The sequence below is a fragment of the Psammomys obesus genome, unplaced genomic scaffold (genome assembly GCF_907164565.1).
Source record: "Psammomys obesus unplaced genomic scaffold, mPsaObe1.curated_primary_1811, whole genome shotgun sequence".
NCBI classification, from domain to species: domain Eukaryota; kingdom Metazoa; phylum Chordata; class Mammalia; order Rodentia; family Muridae; genus Psammomys; species Psammomys obesus.
In genome coordinates, this window is record NW_026592732.1 from 1,280,741 (window position 1) to 1,296,094 (window position 15,354).

General features: G+C 49.3%; 2 protein-coding genes across 3 annotated transcripts; both read left to right on the forward strand.

Annotated features, from left to right (window-relative positions):
- Positions 1-2,061: 2,061 nt before the first annotated feature.
- Positions 2,062-7,250, forward strand: Apoc4 (apolipoprotein C4). Its single transcript, XM_055615432.1, has 4 exons — positions 2,062-2,158; positions 3,151-3,273; positions 6,577-6,709; positions 7,033-7,250. The coding sequence occupies exons 1-4, from the start codon at positions 2,104-2,106 to the stop codon at positions 7,196-7,198; spliced, it is 477 nt and encodes a 158-aa protein (XP_055471407.1). The 5' UTR covers positions 2,062-2,103; the 3' UTR covers positions 7,199-7,250.
- Positions 7,251-8,384: 1,134 nt separating this feature from the next.
- On the forward strand, positions 8,385-11,595 carry Apoc2 (apolipoprotein C2). 2 transcript variants are annotated; one of them, XM_055615434.1, is made up of 4 exons: positions 8,385-8,504; positions 10,477-10,650; positions 10,813-10,963; positions 11,336-11,595. In XM_055615434.1, the coding sequence occupies exons 2-4, from the start codon at positions 10,596-10,598 to the stop codon at positions 11,421-11,423; spliced, it is 294 nt and encodes a 97-aa protein (XP_055471409.1). In that variant the 5' UTR covers positions 8,385-8,504; positions 10,477-10,595; the 3' UTR covers positions 11,424-11,595. The 2 variants fall into 2 exon arrangements, with proteins under 2 accessions (XP_055471409.1, XP_055471408.1); XM_055615433.1 differs by lacking the exon at positions 8,385-8,504 and adding an exon at positions 9,896-9,955.
- The last annotated feature ends 3,759 nt before the right edge of the window (positions 11,596-15,354 follow it).

Genomic DNA, 15,354 nt, shown 5'->3' on the forward strand with positions numbered 1-15,354 from the left:
AAAATTAATTACATATATGCTGTGAACGTGCTGTACCTGTGCAACCCTCTGGGAGCTGGAGGTATAGACAGCTGGGAAGTGCCTGCTGTGGATGCTGGAACTGAACCCTGGGCCTCTGCAACAGTAGTGTGTGCCCCTAACCACTGAACCATCTCTCCATCCCATCTGATCAAGGTGCTTGAGTTTGTGTTTGACCCCCCAGGACCTAGAGCACCAACTCAGGCAAGTTGCCCTCTGACCTCCCCACATTCATGGAACATGCACACTCACTCACACACAAAATAAGTAACTGCAATAAAAAAGTTTGTTTTTGTTTTTAAATTATCTCTGTATAAGCTAGAAGTGATGGCACACACCTTTAATCACACCACTTGGGAGGAAAAGGCAGGTGGATCTCTGGTCTATGTAGGAAGTATATAGCAAGACCCAGTCTCAAAAAGGAGAAAAGAAGGAAGAAAGGAGTCCCCCAGGTAGGGGCTGTGGTGTGGCTCAGTGGTAGAGCCCCTGCCTAGAATCCCCCAGTGAGGGGCTGAGGGTGTGGCTCAGTGGTAGAGCCCCTGCCTAGAATCCCCCAGTGAGGGGCTGGGGTGTGGCTCAGTGGTAGAGCCTCTGCCTAGAATCCCCCAGTGAGGGGCTGGGGGTGTGGCTCAGTGGTTTGTGCTCAAACACAAACCCTGGGTTCAATTCCCAACAGTGGGGAAAACATCTCTAATTTGTGGAGAATATCAAAGTCATTCCCTCTGGCTTTGAGCACTGTGTGTGCGTGTGCGTGCGTGCGTGCGTGCGTGCATGAGTTTGTGTGTGTGTGTGTGTGTGTGTGTGTGTGTGTGTGTGTGTGTAAGGAAGCACAGGCCAAATAAAGATCATCATCCTTGGACTCAGTTGGTGGAGTACTTGCTAACATTCATGAAATTTGGTGTGGTGGCTAAGACCAATGATCCCAAGCACTTGGAAGGCAGACACAAGGTGATCACAGTTCCAGGCACTCAGGGCTACAAGAAGAGAGCCCCTGTTTAACAAGTAAGTGCCTAGCTACACAGAGATACCTTGTCTCAAAAATCAAAAGTAAAATAATAAAAACCAAAATAAATAAAGAAGACTGCTATGGTCATTTATAGCTATCCTCCTCCTGCCTCTGTTTGCTTTTTTTTTTTTTTTTTTTTTTTTTTTTGTTTTTTGTTTTGTTCAGGACTCGATTTGTAGACCAGGCTGGCCTCAGACTCACAGAGATCTGCCTGCCTCTGCCTCCCTAAGTGCTGGGATTACAGGCATGTACCACTGTGCCCAGCCTGCCTCTGCTTTCTGTGCTCTGGGACTAAAGGCCTGTACCACCATACCTAGCTATAAAATCTTGTTTTTGTTGTTTTTTTATGTTTTTCTCTTTTTCGAGATAGGGTTTCTCTGTGTAGCCCTGGTTGTCCTGGAACTCACTCTGTAGACCAGGCTGGCCTCAAACTCACAGAGATCCACCTGCCTGTGCCTCCCGAGTGCTGGGATTAAAGGCCTATGTTCCCACACTCGGCTTAAAATTTCTGTTTCAAAACTGAATAAATAGATAGCAACTTACAGTTAGTTAACTGTGGTGGCCCTGTTCTGATGCTCTGTATTGTCTCAAGCTGGGTAACGATAATCAACCCATCACATTTTAGTGTGAAGTAATCAGCCCACGGAGGTTAAGGAAACTGTAGCAGGTCTCAATGCCGAAAAGAGGTGGAGTTTGGCTGTAAACTCTACATCTTGCCTGCATGTGTGGAAAGCAGGGTCTTGCTAGGACACCCATGCTGAAACTCCCGCTTCAACTTCTCAAACCCTGGGGTCCCAGGAGTGTGCCACCACAACCATGTCCAGCAAGACGTTGTTTTCATGACAAGGCACGGGGAGTCTATGTATGGCTTGCCGTTTTGTGCTAAACAAACCACAGAAAATAAAATTTACCATTTCAGCCACTTTCGAGTGTCTGGGTCAGCAGTGTTGGGTACATTTACATGATTGTGCAACCAGGCCCAGAGTCTATTCCTAAAATGTTTGGTGGTGACAAACAGCAGCTCTGGGAGATTTTTTTTTCTAACTGTCAGCGAGAAATAGACAGGAGATGAGCATCCCATGATGATGGGTCAGCCTTCCTCAGGCGTCTGGGGCAGGGTTACTCTGGCTGCAGGTAAGATTCCATCAAGAGATTTGCTTTGTAAAAACAAAGTGTCCTGGGCACGTGGGCATTGCCTGTGATCCCAACACCGGGCAGGTAGAGGCAGGAGCATCAGAAATTCAAGGCCGGTCCAGGTTGCCCTGAGAAAATGTTTCAGTAAACAACAAACAAAAGAAACAGGGAGCCGTGGGGTACACAGTTACACTTCACCTTCAGACGAGTAGGTCATATTTAAATATTTATTTGGTAAAATTCCCAAATCTTGCATGGAACATAGTTAAATTAATTTTTTTCCCATTAATGTAGTTTATTCTTGAAACTGTAGATCGCATGCCTATAATCCCAGCACTCAGAGAGGCAGAAGCAGACAGATCTCTGTGAGATCGAGGCAAGCCTGCTCTACAAAAGGAAGTCCTGAACAGCCAAGGAAAACACAGAAAAAAGTAAAAGAAGAAGAAAAAAAGAACTCACAACGCAAGCCACACACGGTGTGGGAAGAAGCCTGTAATCACAGTTATTCCAGAGGCAGAGGCAAAGAGGAGCACCATTTCAGGGCCTGCTTGGCCTACTTAGTGAGGCCTTGCTACAAAATAAAAAGTAGAAAGAAGACCGGGCGTGGTGGCATGGGGGAGGATAGAGAGTCTAGGCCATTCTTGGCCATAATGAGTTCCGGGCCAGCCTTGGCTACATTCGACCCTGTCTCAAAATAAAACAGAATGAACCCCTCACACACACCAATTTCTCAAGTATAGATTATGGTCTTAATTCCCAAAGGAAGAAACTGAGTCCAGGAAAATTCTGGTAGAGTGTGGCATGAGTGTTGACGCTTCTGTGAGGACAGAGCATCATCCCGGGAGGGTACGAAAGAGGGAGGCAGACAAGGGCGGGCATGGCCTTTGACTGTCGATGTCACCAGATCCATCCATCTCTTTGAAGTCCTGCCAAGGAGAGTGGGGAGGTGACAAGGGGAGGACCCTTTCCAGTGTTGCCTGTCTCTTCCCTAGGGTGGAGAGTAGAGTACCGAGAGACAAAGGGACAGAGGGACCCAGAAATGTCCCCGCTGAGATACAGACTGTGGGTCCTGCCCTCACTCTGCCTTTCCTTGCTGCTCCTGGCCTGTTTTGTAGGTGAGGAGTTGGGGGCTGCTGGAGGTGGGGTTCTCTGGGTGGGGGTGACTGTGGCTTTAATCAAATGAGTCAGTAGCCATGTAAGGTGAGTGCAACGCGCGCGCGCACACACACACACACACACACACACACACAGTGGGCAGGAACACAGGGCCTCCAGATACCACAGGCTTGTTTTGTTTTGTTCTTTGGAGACTATCCAAAGATAGAGCCAAGGATGATCTTGAATTTTGAAAACCCCTGCCTCCCATCCTTGCCCCCTCACGCCTGGCTTGTGTGGTGCTGGGGATCGAACTCTGGGCCTTGTGCATACAAGGCAAGAATTCCTCAAAGCAAAGCCTTACAGTCAGTCCTTTGGTCCCAGCTGCAGTTGTGACAAGGATCTATGTGGCACCATGGGCACAGTATGCTTTTGTTGCTATTGTTTGATACTGTTTATTTGTGGATTTGTTGCTGTTGGCGGTTTCTGTTTTGTTTGGTTTTATGAGACAGGGTCCAAGGTAGCTTAGGCTGGTCTCCAATTTGCTGTGTAGCCAACAATGGCCTTGAACTCCTGATCTTCTGGGATTCTACCTTTTGAGCACTAGAATCACAGATGTGCAATGGCTCCTGGGTGGGCACCTGTGTGTGTGCTCTCTACAGGAAATGGGTCTGAAAGTCCCAAGTGTGTGGCTGCAGGGGAAGCTGTTTCTGCGTGTGTGCTCACACAGAGATCTGTATTTTGTTCATGCATTTAAGATTTCTTCTCATGAGAAGAGTGTGCTGGTTGGGGGTCTATAATCCTAATTACACAAAGGCTGAGGCAGGAGGATTGCAGGTTGGGGGTCCCCCTGACAGTTTAGTGACACTCGGTTTTAAAGATTACAGAAAATGGGGACCAGTGAGATGATTCGGTGGGTACAGCACGTGCCATGAAAGCCTAGAGACCTGAGTTTGGTCCTGGAACCCACGAGGTGCAGAGAACAGCCTCGTTAGCTTGTCCTTGACCTCCATGTGAGGGCTGTGGGACACACATGAGGACCTCACACACAGAAACACGTATTACAGACACATAAATACACTTTTTTTTTTTTTAAATTTTCGGACAGAACGGCCTCGGGCTATATCTTAGTGGCATAACACCTGCCAAGCAGGCAGTCAACATCCATTACCATTAAAATCTATCAATTAAAATACAGTCATCTAAGGAACCATGTCTAAAGGCACATGCTAAATTCCCAAACTGGGGACACTGAGGCAAGAGGGTACGGCCAGGATGAGGTACATAACAAGACTCCTTAAGTAAAGAAAAAAGTTTGGAAGGCAGGCAGTGGTGGCACACACCTTTAATCCTGCACTCAGAGGCAGAGACAGGTAGATCTCTGTGTCCAGGCCAGCCTGGTCTACAGAGAGAGGTCCAGGACAGCCAGGACTACACAGAGAATCCCTGTCTCAAAAAAAAAAAAAAGAAAAAGAAAGAGAGAGACAGGGAGAAAGAAAAAAGAAAGAAAGAAAGAGAGAAAGAGAGAAAGAAAGAAAGAAACCTGGGCAGGCAAGATTCCTCAGTGGTTAAGAGCACTGGCTCTTCTTGTGGATGGCCCATGTTCAATTCCCAGCACCCAAATGATGGCTCACAACCATCTATAGTTCGGGTTCCAGGGGGTTCCACATCCCCTTCGACCTCTGTGGGCACCAGGTACACACACATACATACAAGCAAAGCCCTCATCCTCATGAAAATCCCAGCACTCAGGAGGCAGCGGCAGGTGGACCTCCGTGAGTTTGAGGCCAGCCTGGTCTCCACAGTAAGTTAAAGGTGAGACCCTGTCTTAAAATATACATTCATCTCCCATAGACAGTGCTGGTGGCCTGGCAGGCGCCACCCATACTCTTAGCTTAGTGCTCCTTTCACAGAACAGGAAACTGTCTGAGAGAGGTGAAGTCATAGGTGAGGCTTATGGCAGCCTGTGACGTGAAACTTGCTGAACTAGAGTGCATGAGCCTGGGTGTGGTGGCACATGCCTGGAACCCAGCGAGTTGGGAGGGGGAGGCAAGAGGATGAGGAGCTCAAGCTGGCCTCAGCCACCGAGGACGCTTCAGGACAAGCCTGGGACAAGCTCAGCTGGCAGAGTGCCTTAGCCAGCGTGCACAAAGCCCGGGGTCCAGCCCTGCCGACACAAACCTGGCGTGGGCTCACACACTCCTCAGCCCTCCACGTAGTAGGTGGGGTCAAAGGAGAGCAGCAGTTTGAGGTCAGAAGTCATCTGCTCTTCGAGAGGCCAGCCAGGAATACAGGAACCGTGTCTCATTGAACACACACACACACACACACACACACACACACACACACACACACATACACAGAGAAAGAGAGAGAGAGAGACTCAGGGATAAAGCTGGTTACTGCTCTTGCACAGGACAGGAGTTTGGTTCCCGAGCTCACAACTGCCTGCCACCCCAGCTTTAGGGAATTCGACACCTTTGACCAAAGTCCAGGCAGCGCATTCCTTTACATGGCCACACAGACAGGAACATGTACACATGATAACAATAAATATTCGAAACAGGTCAAAAGAAACAACACAAGCATGCACATGTATATTTGTACGTTGGCTAGTATCTGTGGGTGAGTCTCTACCTAGGCGTGTGGGTGCTGGAACGAGAGGGGTGTGTGTGTGTGTGTGTGTGTGTGTGTGTGTGTGTGTGTGTATGCAGGGAAGAGAACTGTGTCCAAAAGGGACTGAAAACAGCCAGGAACATTGTCCCCGGGAGAGGGTGAATTACAGCTTTTTCTGCTCTGTGTACGGAGGGGGCAGCTGATTCTGTGTGAAGAACTGGGAGGCAGCAGCTACTTCTGGGTCAGGGGCCATCCTTGGGCTGAAGGGCTAAGTGGTTAGAGAGAGGCACCAGGTGGGAAGGGGGGTTCCAGACTGAGCCAGAAAATCTCAGGAGACAGAGAGACAAGGGAGGGATGGTCAGTGGGGAAGAGGAGAAGATCAGATGGTGGGAGTGAAGGCCATGGTGTAGGGGGGCTGGTAAACCCAGGACAGGCAAGGTTGCGCAACGTGCATACAAGGCACTTTCCTGGTCACTTGCTCCCCGATGGCACAATAACCTTCAAACCAAACAAGGTCCCTGTGCCTATTTACAGGAGGGAAACTGAGTCTAGGACAGGTGAAGTCAGATGTGGCCTATGTTGAGGGGTGACATGGGTGTCTAGATACAAAGGTGGGCACACCTGTCTAGAGGAGTAACATTCGGGGAGAGAGGAATAGGGTTCCAAGACCCGGCCCACTCAAGCTGAGCCTCTGTGGTTTCCCCCAGCACCCACACCTTCAGAAAGCCTGGACCCCACACCTAGCCCTGAGAACAGCCGCTGGAGCCTGGTAAAGGCCAGGGTGATGAAGATAGTGGAGCCATTTGTGACCAAGACCAGGGACAAATGGCGGTGGTTCTGGTGAGAGTTCTGGTGCTCAGCTGGGAGGAGACCCCAGAATTAGAGGGGAGACAGCCTATGGCTGGACCCCTGGGTCTGCGTGGAGGGCTGGGCCTGGGTCCCCGGGTCTGAGGGAGGAGGGCTGGGGCCTGAACCCATGGCTCTGAGGGAGGAGGGCTGGGGCCTGAACCCATGGCTCTGAGGGAGGAGGGCTGGGCCTGGCCCCCCAGATCTGAGGGAAGACCGAGAAGAGTCTGGAGTCTTGAGTCCGAGGGAGTTCAGAAGTAAATGAGCCATACCCTTGTGGTATCTGGATTGCCAACTAAGATGTCCCCTTTCCACAGGGGCCCTGGAGCTGTCCAGGGCTTTGTGCAGACCTACTATGAAGATCACCTGAAAGACCTGGGTCCCCGCACTCAAGCCTGGCTGCAGAACTCCAGAGACCACCTCCTAAACAAGACCCACAGCCTGTGTCCCCGGCTGCTCTGCAGGGACCAGACTCAGGGTTAAAGGGCTCCACATCTCCCTCCCCTGGCACCCGTAATAAAGGTGTTTGTTCTTATCTGTGTCACCGGCCGCGTAGTCCTTCCTGAGGCCAGAGGTCAACCTCCCGTCGTATCTAGGAGTTAATAAGTGGAAAGACTGTCACCTGGCTGGGGAGGGCGCGAGGAAAGCTTTAGGGGAAGGGGCCACAGAGATAACCTTTTCCCTCCCCCCATGGTTCCGGCTGGAAGTGAACTGGAGACTTCCAGGCGCCAGCTCGGATTCAGGAGGCCAGTTACGGGTCACCTGACCCACATCCTCACAGTGTCCCTCTCTTCCTAGAATACACCCTATTCCAAGTGGGTTCCACAAATCGAAAAACCCCTCCACAATACCCAAGCCCACCTATGTCTCTCAGGAACTGGGGGGTTGTCTTTCTTCTGGGAGAGACAGTGGTCTAGGGATCGAACCCAGGGCCTCACACAAGCCAGCTAAGTACCCTATCACTGAGCCACATACCCAGCCCTCTTTTAAAATTACCTTTATTTAGGGGATGACTGGATAGCTGAATGGTTAAGGCTAAGGACTGCTAAGTATTACATGGATTTATTCGTATGTGTGTGCATGTGCCGTTCGTACATATACGGGTGAGAAGGCAACTCTCAGGAGTCTGTTCTGTCCTTTCGCTTGGGAGCCTGAACCCAGTTCATCAGTATTAGTAGCAGGCTCCTCTACAGGATGGGTCAGATTCCCAGATCTCTCTCTCTCTCTCTTGTTCTTCTCCAGACAGGGTTTCTCTGTGTAGCTTTGGCTATCCTGGAACTCTCTCTGTAGACTAGGCTGAGCATGGAGGTACTGTAATCCCAGTACCTGGGAGATCAGGAGCTCAAGGACAGCCTCAACCTCACAGAGAGTTCCGGGGTAGCCTGAGCTATATGAGACCCTGTGTGGATAAAACCAAAACAAAGCCTTTTCATTTTTAGGTAAAAATCTTGCTAAATTGACCAGTGGCTCTTGGACTCACTCAATTCTTGATCCTCCTGCCTCAGCCTCTTGAAAGAGCTTGAGGTTGCAGCTCTGCCCAGTTTTTGGGTGGCTTTTCAAAGTGGGGCTTCCCTGTGGAAACCTGGCAGTGAACGTCCCTGGCCACTGCCCTTCCAGGCCTGCCACCCAACCCCCCCCCCCCCCCCCCCCCCCGTGGCTCTGTTGGCCAGGACTTTGTCCTAGGACAGAGGAGCTGCCTGATATGGAAGGAGGGGGCCCCTCTGGAGCTATAAAGCCTGCCAGCCCACTGAGCTAGTGAGCTCAGTCCCATTCTGTCTGTTACGTTCAGGTAAGAGGTGGACCAAAGGGTGCGGGGAAGAGCGTCAGGGGTAGAGATTCCTAAGTCAGAAACTACAGGAGGATCCGCCTTAGATCTGCCCTAGATGTCTGTCTTGGAATCATGAAACTGAAAGGCTTTTTTCTGTCTTTATTTCTTTTTTTCTTCCTTCCTTCCATTTTTTGAGAGAGGGTCTCGCTCTGCAGCCCAGGCTAGCCCTGAACTTCTGCTTCTCTTCCCTCAGCCTGACCAGGCATGCTCTCATGCGCCCGACTAAAACTGTGGAGTTTAGATTTGTGGTCTATTTGTTTAACTTGGCCCTTCTCCCAGGTTTGAGCTCTACCTCTTTTGAAAACATCTTTTGTTTATTTATTTTGTGTGTATGGATGTTTTGCCTGCATGGATGCTTATGTACCATGTTCGTGCTTGGCTCCCTGCAGACACCAGAAGAGCACATTGGATCCCCTAGGACTAGACTTAGAGACAAACGGTTGCCGAGCCGCCCTATAGGTACTGGGACTTGAACTCAGGTCCTCTGGAAGGGCAGTTAATGATCTCAACTACTGAACCCTCATTTCTCCCACCTGTATTTCAACATCTATTTTTGTTTTTATGTTTTTGGTTTTTCGAGACAGGATTTCTCTGTGTGGCCTTGGCTGTCCTGGGCTCACACTGTAGACCAGGCTGGCCTCAAACTCACAGAGATCCGCCTGCCTTTGCCTCCCTGAGCGCTAGTGCCAGGATTACAGGCCTGCGCCACCGCGCCTGACTGCATTTCAGCCTCTTGCTGTCTCAGTTTCTCATCCCAAAGGATGGTTATTTTGTGTTCTGGCTATACAACCCTCAGCAAATGGGAGAGGGCGAGTGAACAAAGCAGCAGTGGGCTCAAGAATCTGAGGACATAACTGGCTGCGGTCACGCACACCTTTCATCCCAGCAGCTCAGGGAGGCAGCACAGCCAAGGCTACAAAGGAACCCTGTCTCGAAACAAGGCAAAACAATACAAAATAAAAAGAACCTAGACACTAGAGGCACAAATATCTGGTGAAGGCAGGAGGATCAGGAGTTCAAGTCAGTTTGAGGCCGGCCTGGGCTATATAAGACTTTGTGTTTAAAACAAAACAGAAAAACAAACGTGGGGCCTGGAGACATGACTCCGTGGTTAAGAGCATTTGTTGCTCTTGTAGAAGACTTGGGGTTTTAGCTTGGTGTGGTGGTGCACTCCTTTAATCCAGCACTTGGGAGGTGGAAGCAGGTGGCTCTCTGACCAGTCCAGCCTGGTCTACAGATCAAGTCCCAGGACAACCAGGACTACACAGAGAAACCCTGTAAGAAAAAAGAAGAGGAAGAGTTGGGTTTGGTTCTCAGAAGGTGACTCACAGACATCTCTCATTCCAGGTTCAGGTGACCCAATCCTTTTTCTGGCCTCTAGGCACACACTCACTGCACTTATATACATTCAGGTAAAACACCCAAATACACTTATTTTATTATTGTAGTTTTGTTTCCAGACAGGGCATCACCTGATACAGCTCAGGCTGTCATAGAACTCACTATGTAGACCAGGCTGGCCTTGAACTCATAGAGATTCACCTGCCTCTGCCTCCTGAGTGCTGGGATCAAAATCATATACCACTATGCCTGGCTTCACACACACACACACACACACAGGACCAGGTATGGTCCCACACACCACCAACCCCAGTATTTGAGAGGCCAAGACAGGCAGCTCTCTGAGTTCGAGGCCAGCCTGGTCTTACATAGTAAGCTCCAGGCCAACTAGGGCTATATATAGGGAGACCTTGTGTGGTTACCCCTGACCCCCACAATAAGTAAAGAAAGAAAGAAAGAAAGAAAGAAAGAAAGAAAGAAAGAAAGAAAGAAAGAAAGAAAGAAAGAAAGAAAGAAAGAAAAGAAAGCGAGCCTCTGGAATAGAATTTCAGAAGAGCCCTCATCTGAATTGTTTCAAATCCTTATTGGGCAGGAATCGGGAGAGAGCAGGGTGCCCGCCCAGCCCTGGAGACCAGGACCCTAGCAGTGCACTGCCCCGGAGTTCTGCTGCCTGCCACAACACCGTCCTCAGTGCTCCCGGTCACAGACAGTATGGGATCTCGGTTCCTCCTGGCTGTGTTCCTCGTCCTCCTGGTGCTGGGATGTGGTGAGTGGGGCCTCAAGGTGGTGGTGAGGGCTCAGGGAGGAAGGGTTGGGTGACTCTCAGGCATTGCCCCGCCTTCCTCTGCCATCCCGTCTTCTTCCTCACCCACGTTCACTCACCCAAGGACACCTCAGTGCAACCAGTCTAACCATCATGCTCCCTCAGAGGTCCAGGCAACCCCTGAAGATGATCCGGGCAGCCCAGCTCTGCTGGACAAGGTGCAGCAGTCTCTTTACCGTTACTGGGACTCTGCCAAGGAGGCTGCCCAAGGCCTGTACAGCAGCAAATTCCTGACCACTGTGGATGAGAAACTCAGGTGCGTCCTGCCGAGCAAAGACAGCGTCCTCGTCTAGGCCCTTCTCCCTCAGACCTAAGGGTCCAGGCCCAGCTCTCCTCTCTCCAGTCTAGGGGTGCAGGCTCCTCCCTCAGATAGGTCCAGGTCTAAGCCCTGCTCTCTCAGATCTACAGGGTTAGGTTTAACTCTCTTTTCCCAGTCCCAGCAGTTTAGAATCCAGCCCTCCTCCCTGCCTAGGGTCCAGATTCCAGACTTCCTTCCTCAGACCAAGGAAGATTGGGCCACATCTCTCTTCTCTCAAATGCAGATGTCCAAACCCTAGCTTTTCTCCCTTAGGCCCAGGGCTCCAGCTTCCAGGCTCTTCTTTCCAACCCCACTGTGCTTTTTCTCCAGGGACACGTACAGCAAAAGCTCTGCGGCCATGAGCACTTACGCGGGCATTTTTACGGACCAGCTCCTCCTTCTCCTAAAGGGAGAATAATGTCATGCAAACCCCAAGTCAGAGGAAGGGAGAACCTGGCCCTCGACCTCTTCGCTCTCATCACCTGATCAGGATGGCCTTACATCCCCCTGTCCCAGCAGCCCTGTCCTCCTGCTCTGACCTGTAGACTGAATTCTTCCAGTGAAAGAATAAATTGATCCAGGTTCATTGACTTTGGCGTGGTTCCTTTTCTGAGGCCCCCAGAGCCGAAGTGAAGGGTCTACGGAATCTCATCAACATTTGATCGGTGTGGTTTTATGACAAGAGAGTTAGCATCCTGCATTACAAGCATTTGGTGAGCACCCGTAAGTCTGTGGCTTTAACACAAAACCTGGTCCATCGGAAAGAAAAGTAAATACTAGACAGGCAGTTCACACCTGTAAGCCTAGCCCTTGAGACCTGAGGCAGGAGGATCATAGCAATTCTAAGTCTAGCTTAGACTACATAGCGAGTTTTAGTTTTCTTTTAAAATTACGTTTATGAGGCTGGAGAGATGGCTCAGTGGTTAAGAGCACTGTCTGCCCTTCCAAAGGACCGGGGTTCAATTCCCAGCCCCCACATGGCAGCTCACAACTGTCTGTAACTCCAATCCCAAGGGATCTGACACCTTCACACTAATGCACATAAAATAAAATTAAATAAGTTATTAAAAAGAAAATAAAATTACATTTATTTTGAGGGAGGGGGCTACAATCGGGATTTAAAGTGAATAAATTATAAAAAGTAAACTTAAATAAAAAATTACGTTTGTTTTTACTTTTTAATTGTCTTGAGACAGAGTTTCTATGTGTAGCCTTGGCTGTTCTGGACTTGCTTTGTAGACCAGGCTGGCCTCGAACTCACAGATATCTCCCTGCCTCTGCCTCTCAGAGTGCTAGGATCAAGGGCGTATGCCTGGCTTAATTTTAATTTTAATTAATTTATTTTTTAATGTGCATTTATTGTGAAGGTGTCAGATCCCTTGAAATTGGCATTACAGACAGTTGTGAACTGCCATGTGGGTGCTGGGAATTGAACCTGGATCCTTTAGGAAGAGCAGACAGCACTCTTAACCACTGAGCCATCTCTGCAGCCCCCAATTTTAATTTTTTTAAGACAGGGTTTCTCTACGGAGCCCTGACTGTCCTGGAAATCACTATTTAAACCAGGCTGGCCTCGAGCTCACATAGATTTCCTCCTGCTCCTGCCTCCCCAGTGCCACTACACCCTGCTTCCTTCTTTCTTTCTTTCTTTCTTTCTTTCTTTCTTTCTTTCTTTCTTTCTTTAATACAGCAGTATTTTTGAGGCCATCCTGGGTGGCAGAGTAAGATCTGCTCAAAACAAACAGTATATACACATAACTTGAAAATAATTGTTTTTATTGTTTTTAAATTTCATGTGCATTGGTGTTTTGCCGGCTTGTCTCTCTTTGTGAGGGTGTCAGATCCTCTGAACTGGGGTTGTGGACAGGAGTGAACTGCTGTGGGTGCTGGGAACTGAACCCGGGTCCTCTGGAAGAGCAGGCAGTGCTCTTAACTGCTAGGCCAACTCTCCAGCCCTTAAAAATAAGTTTTTTGTTGTTGCTGTTGTTTTTGTTTTACCAGACAGTGTTTCTCTGGGTAGCCTCGCTGTCATGGAACTCACTCTGTAGACCGGGCTGGCTTGGAACTGTCAGAGATCAGTTTGCCTCTGCCTCCTGAGTGCTGGGGTAAGGCGCCACAGCTATCTGCTCAGTATATACCTTTCAACCCCTCTGAACTACCCAGGTGTAGCAGCCGGAGCCTATAGCAGAACACTCCCAAAGTCCTGGGGTGGAGGCAGGGGAATCAGGAGCTCAAGGTGACTCTGAGCATAATGAACGAAACCAGCCTGGACTACATCAGACCTTGTCCCAAAAACAGACAAACAAAACCAGCACGGACTAGGTGGCTCAGTGAGTACAGAACACACAAAAAGGTGGGAAGGGAGCCCCACTCCACAAGTGGTCCTCTGGCCTCCACATGTGTGCTGTGTGTGCTTGCGCATGTACACACAGTAATAAGAGGGCTAGGGCTCCTGCTCGGCCTGTGTGAGGGGCCTCAGTTCAAGCCAGAGTACAGAAAAACAGAAAGGGCGTGGGAATGAGTTGTCCAAAAAGGTGCCTGGCACAGAGGAGAGGCTAGTTGGTGCTCACAAAGCCCTGCTAAAGTTAGGAAATTGACGCTAAGGTTGCCAGGGCCCCAGGAGGATAACACACTGAAACTTAGGTTCTTGGACAATTTCAACATATTAACCCCATATGGGTTTTACCAAAAACAAAAACAAACAAAGTGCTAGCTTTAGGAACAGGACACAGCAGAGAAAAACCCAGTCGTGCTTTCATGTGGCTTCTGACAATAAACCGATGGTATTGGGCTTGGTGGTACACATCCATGATCCCGGTACCTGGGAAGCAGAGGCAGGCAGATCTTGGAACCCAGCTTGGTCTATAGAGCAAATTCCAAGACAGGTGAGGCAAAACAGAAGGACCCCGTGTCGAAAAAAAAAAAAAAAGGGCAATAGTTGAAACCATTTTGATGATTTTAACATTGCTATGTGTTTCATTTCTTTGTTCTTTTTGTTTATACAAGGTAGGGTCTTACACGAAGCCTGCCCAGGTCCTCCTATGAGGTCGGAGGACAGGTCTGTGCCCCTCACTCCCGTGTCCCATAGGTGGTGTTGTTGGTCCCGCAGAGGACTCATGGCCTGGATTTCGCCTAATCTGTTTGGCAAAAATTTGCAGCCAGTCTTTCAATACTCCTGGGGCAATTTTCCCAGGTTCGGAGGCTGGGCAGCTGTGAGTCCAGTAGAAAACAGGGACTAGGAAGGAGGGGCGCTGGGAAGGCTCCCAAGTCCAAGGGCCTGGGAAGAACTGAGGCTGCCAAGCTCTAGGGGTGCCTAGGAGGGGGAGACAAAGGGGGAACAATCCTCGCTCTGTCCAGTGTTTCCCACAGACTCAAGCCAAAGGGAACCACTGCCCAGGCCAGTTCTGCTCCCAGCCCGTCCTGGTGCCACCCCCCAGATTCCTTTCTTCCTCACATCCCCAACCACCTCCGTTTGGGACCACATAGTCCAGGTGCACAAATTCTGCCTAAGAAAGAGAGCGATCTGAACCCTGCATTTCTTCTTGCTCAGACTTTGGACTCTAGCCCTTGTGTCCTGTCTCCTGAAGACTTAGAAGATGGGTGTGCAAGGCCCCTTCTCCCCTAAAATCTGAAAACAGTTCCTGATGGTGTTGGGTGCCCCCTAATGGTGGGCAAAGTGAACGCATGAATTGTCACTGAGTGGGGTACAGATAGACCTGTTATCTAGCTTCCACTACGTACTGAAAACTTGAATTAACAACAATAGCCTGACTGTTTTTTGTTTTGATTTTTGTTTGTTGAGGTTTTTTGTTTGTTTTGTTTTATTTGTTCTTTGGAGGTTGTTGGTGGTGGTTTCTCTGTGTAGCCCTGGCTGTCCCGGAACTCATGCTGTAGACCAGGCTGGCCTCAAACTGACTCTGCCTTCTTCCCAAGTGCTGGGATTAAAGGCATTTGAAAAGCCTGGTTTTATGTAAGCTGGAAATTGACCCAGGGTAAAATGCATGATAGAGAAACACTCTACTGCCTACCTTTAGTCCTCATCTGTATATTACAGATTTTAAATTTGATTTTATGTGTGTGTGAGTGTTTTGCCTGCAGGTATGTGAGTGTCTGGCACCCAAAGAGGCCAGAAAAGCACATCAGGTCCCCCAGAACTGGAGTTATAGATGTTTTTGAACTGCCATTTGGGTGTTGAGAACTGAAGCAGAAACCTGGATTCTCTGGAATAGCATCTCCTGCCCTTAACCACTGAGCCAACACTCCAGCTTTCATCTATACCCTTTCTTTCTTTCTTTCTCTTTTTTTCTTTCTTTCTTTCTTTCTTTCTTTCTTTCTTTCTTTCTTTCTTT